The sequence below is a fragment of the Colobus angolensis genome, unplaced genomic scaffold, assembly GCF_000951035.1.
Source record: "Colobus angolensis palliatus isolate OR3802 unplaced genomic scaffold, Cang.pa_1.0 Scaffold202, whole genome shotgun sequence".
In the NCBI taxonomy this organism is placed as follows: Eukaryota; Metazoa; Chordata; class Mammalia; order Primates; family Cercopithecidae; genus Colobus; species Colobus angolensis.
This window is the reverse complement of record NW_012115178.1, coordinates 5,251,309-5,254,849: the sequence shown is the minus strand read 5'-3', so window position 1 is coordinate 5,254,849 and position 3,541 is coordinate 5,251,309. Positions and strand designations below refer to the sequence as shown.

At 45.0% G+C, this 3,541-nt stretch overlaps 1 protein-coding gene across 1 annotated transcript in view; it reads right to left on the bottom strand.

The window, feature by feature from the left end:
- Nucleotides 1-3,541, bottom strand: part of NPAS3 (neuronal PAS domain protein 3) — a gene marked incomplete at its 5' end in the record, with an annotated part of 867,539 nt that extends 863,998 nt beyond the window's left edge. The window contains one exon of the mRNA XM_011941876.1: nt 3,483-3,541. Coding sequence (XP_011797266.1) covers nt 3,483-3,541 — 59 coding nt within the window. The remainder of the gene's footprint in view (nt 1-3,482) is intronic.

Sequence of the window (3,541 nt, the reverse complement as noted above, 5' to 3'; positions counted from 1 at the left end):
TCTCTCTCTCTCTCTCTCGTTGGGGGACTGGAAGGCTCGGCTACCGGCGCAACAACGCCACTCAGTTGCAGTTTCAAACACTTCCCTTCTCTGGAGTATTGCAGCCAGGAAGAAAGAAAGAAACAGCAAAAGGAACTGGGAGGCCACGGGAGCGAGCTGGGGCAGGACACAGTCCCGGGAGCTCCTTGGGGCTGCGCAAATCAATGCGGGTGGGGGGTGCGCTGGCCCAAGCAAGCGGGCCCAAGAGCCCCGTGGGCGGCGCAGCAACAGCACAAGCACCTTGTGGCTCCGGGGCTTTCAGCAGCATTCCCAAAGCCGGAGCATCTGCATCAGTCACGGACGTACAGGAGTGCAGACCCCAGGGTTCACAGGTGAATCCCCGCGCGTTTAAACTCGCATACGGAAGCCCCTCCCGACTCGGGTCCTGGGACCTGGGACCCGACTGCGCCCTCTGGGATCTAGCCCAGCCGCACCCCGGTTTGACAGCTCAGCAAGGCCTAGAGAAAGGCTGGCTACTCAGTCCAGGGCCCGCGCTAGAATCCTGTTACCTGGGTAGACCCTGGTCAGTGCGTTTTCTCCACTAAACCAATCAGAAGCGTGTGGACAGCTTTTTACGCAGAGACTTGGGTCAGTCATGTGTCAACCAGGCAAGTAGAAAGGACTCCCAAAGCATTTCCACTTTGAATGAATGAAAGCGCCTAATGGAAAACATCAGTCCTGTGTGAGGTTCTGCATTTGACTTTAAACTTACGAAGAAAAATAAAGACCTGAAAAGGGGTCCTCCATTCGGTCTCTACGACTCCAGTAAAGTAGGGCTGGGAGTTGGAAACTTCCAACGAACACATAAATGTTTTTCGTGGTAGAGGTGTTTAATCTGCATGATGGTGTTTTAAGTTCTCTTTGGAGTACACTCTACAGGTAGGAGAGAATGAGAAATGAACTGGAGTGGAGAGTGTTATGGACAAGATATACATGGGCTGGCAGAGAAGGGAAAAAGTTGCCAGTTCAAAGTGTTGGCTCCAGGACACCCAGTCTAGGGGGTTTCTGCCCCAAGATGACAAATGAGAGAAGCTTGTAGTCTCCCAACAGGCCACTCTTTGCTTGAAATACCCCCACTCCTGTCACTCCCGCGGCGGACTCCTCAAAAGTACTTAAAAATAATTTTTTGGTAAAATGATATGTCACCATTCACTTAACAAACAAATCCAGATGGAAACAAATCCAAACGGAAACTAAGTCTGTCCCTCAGAACCCCACAATCCTGTTGAGGTGCCAGAGGACAGGGGACTCCTGACTCAGACCCTACCTCCAACATCTACCAATGACCTTGCCCTACAGGGCTCACTCTCTGCCCCGCCCCCCCCATTTTAACTAAAAGACAGTAACAGGTGTCATCATGTCTTAGTAACAAAATCAAAGAAGTCTACATTTTTCACAGCTATCATCTTCTCTTCTGTCAATATAACATAAAAATCGAAGGAGGGAATAATACACCCCAAAAGCTAAAGTTTAGAGATGCTAGGAAAAAAAAAAAAAAAAGCCTTAGTCTTTAGAACTGCAGTGGAATTCAGAGACTTCATAAGGGACCCAAATTCAGAGTTGAAAGTGGAAAGCACCAATGCAGCTCTCAGTTTGAGGTGGCAGACTGTAGGGGACTGTCCCTGGTGCTCCTGCCTTGAGGGAAAATTGTCTCTGAGGTGATCTTTATGGTAAAGGATAACAGCAACACTCAGAGCAAACCTGGTGGCAGAAAATTCCTAAACCCCCACCCCTTTATGCTCAATTTATATGGTATAGGTTAGCTCAAGTTCCCGGAGGTCCCTGAAATCTTCCAAAGGCCATCTGACACTTCTGACCCTTGACTCCCTACTTCACAGACCATACTACTGTGACCATTGCCTGCACTTCCTAGTTAAAGTGACCGCCAGATTCTATTGTCATTTAAATGTTGCATAAGTGACCAAAAAAAAAAAACATACCTGAACCATGAAAAGGAAAAATCTCATTCTTTTCTAGTCTTTTATGTTTGAAAGAGACCCAGATCTTTTGTATTAAAGGTTCCTGTAATCACTGAAGTAAAAAAGACTAAAATAATTTAAATCAAAAATCTCTTTGACAAGGAATAACCCCTTTTTGAGTTATTTTCCAAACTCTTAAAAAAAAAAAAAAGAAAGAAACTTCAGCCAGTACACAGAGCATATAATGAAGTCTTCTACAGAATATTTGGAATACTGGGCATCAACTTGGAAAACACTCAATGTGTTATGCAAAATCTGCTCTGGTCACTGGGCCATTGGTTGGAAGGCACAAAATATGGCAGTGATAGATTATCTTAACCTTTTCAGTTTAAATACTGTTGGTTCAAATCAAAGATTCTCAAATCAATGAAGTTTGAAATACAAGGTAAAAATAGGAACTGTTATTTGAATTATGCATTGTGTATATTTTAAGTTAAATGCCATTGGCAAATCTCTCAGATGTTTAATCGTGTGCAATCTGGGAAACACAAATATTTAATTTCACACTTTCATGTGCTCTTTTTTCTTCCATCTTTTATAAAACCAAGCCCCACAAATGGGGAGTTTACCTTTCATAGTACATTGTTAGTTTTTCTCAGCGCATTTTCATGGATTACATTTTCAGTAAAATCTTGGAACATCAAAAGTTGTCCTCAGGAAAAACTTCAGGGTTCTAAAGCTGTTGGTGGTGGTAAATTGCTTTCCCTTTCTTTCCTAATTGAATCAAATTACTATTTCAATGTCAAATACATAATTTTTAAGAAAATCTATAAATACTTTTAAGAGAAATACAAACAAACAATACTTTAAAACTTCCTTCTCACCACCTACCCTGACTTTGTAAAATTTGCTTCCTAACTTGTATTCCTGAATCTTAGGCATTTGCATTATAATGCGTTTAAGATGAATACTTAACAGCGCCGAGGAGACTCGGATTTCATGCTGTATTTCCCTGTAGTAACAGGTGACATGATAACACTGTTATGTAGAATTCCAAGTCTACAGCTACACGTGAAAATCGTTCCTATTCTGTTTGGAAACAAATGATCAATCAGCCTCCAGTGATCAATTGCCCCCCTAGCTGTCTGTCTGCGCGGGTCCGCATCCGGCTGGGGCATTGAGAAAATTCCACTGGAAAGGGATGAGGATCCTAAACTTTGCAAAAGCACCTTGTGCGGCGTCTCAGACTTCGCTACAACTCCCCCGCTACTCGGGGCTGAGGCTCTGGATTTGGGGGCCAGGCAAAGGGCAAAGGATGATTTCACTTCGCCAGCGCACTGGAGTGCTTTTCAATCCACCAAAGTGAAGTGTGTTTTTCTTCCTCATCTGTAGAACGAGGGGCAGGCAAAGTGAGCCCTGGCAATGTGCATGTGTGTTGTAAGACACAAAACAGGAGGCAAAGTGAGTCCCACCCAAGCACCCCGGGGCGGGGGCACTATCCCAAGTCCAGGCGGGACTACTCACCGCTGCTGGTAGGAGGTGATGCCCTGGACGTTCTGCGGGGTGCCGTTGGCCGCGGCGCC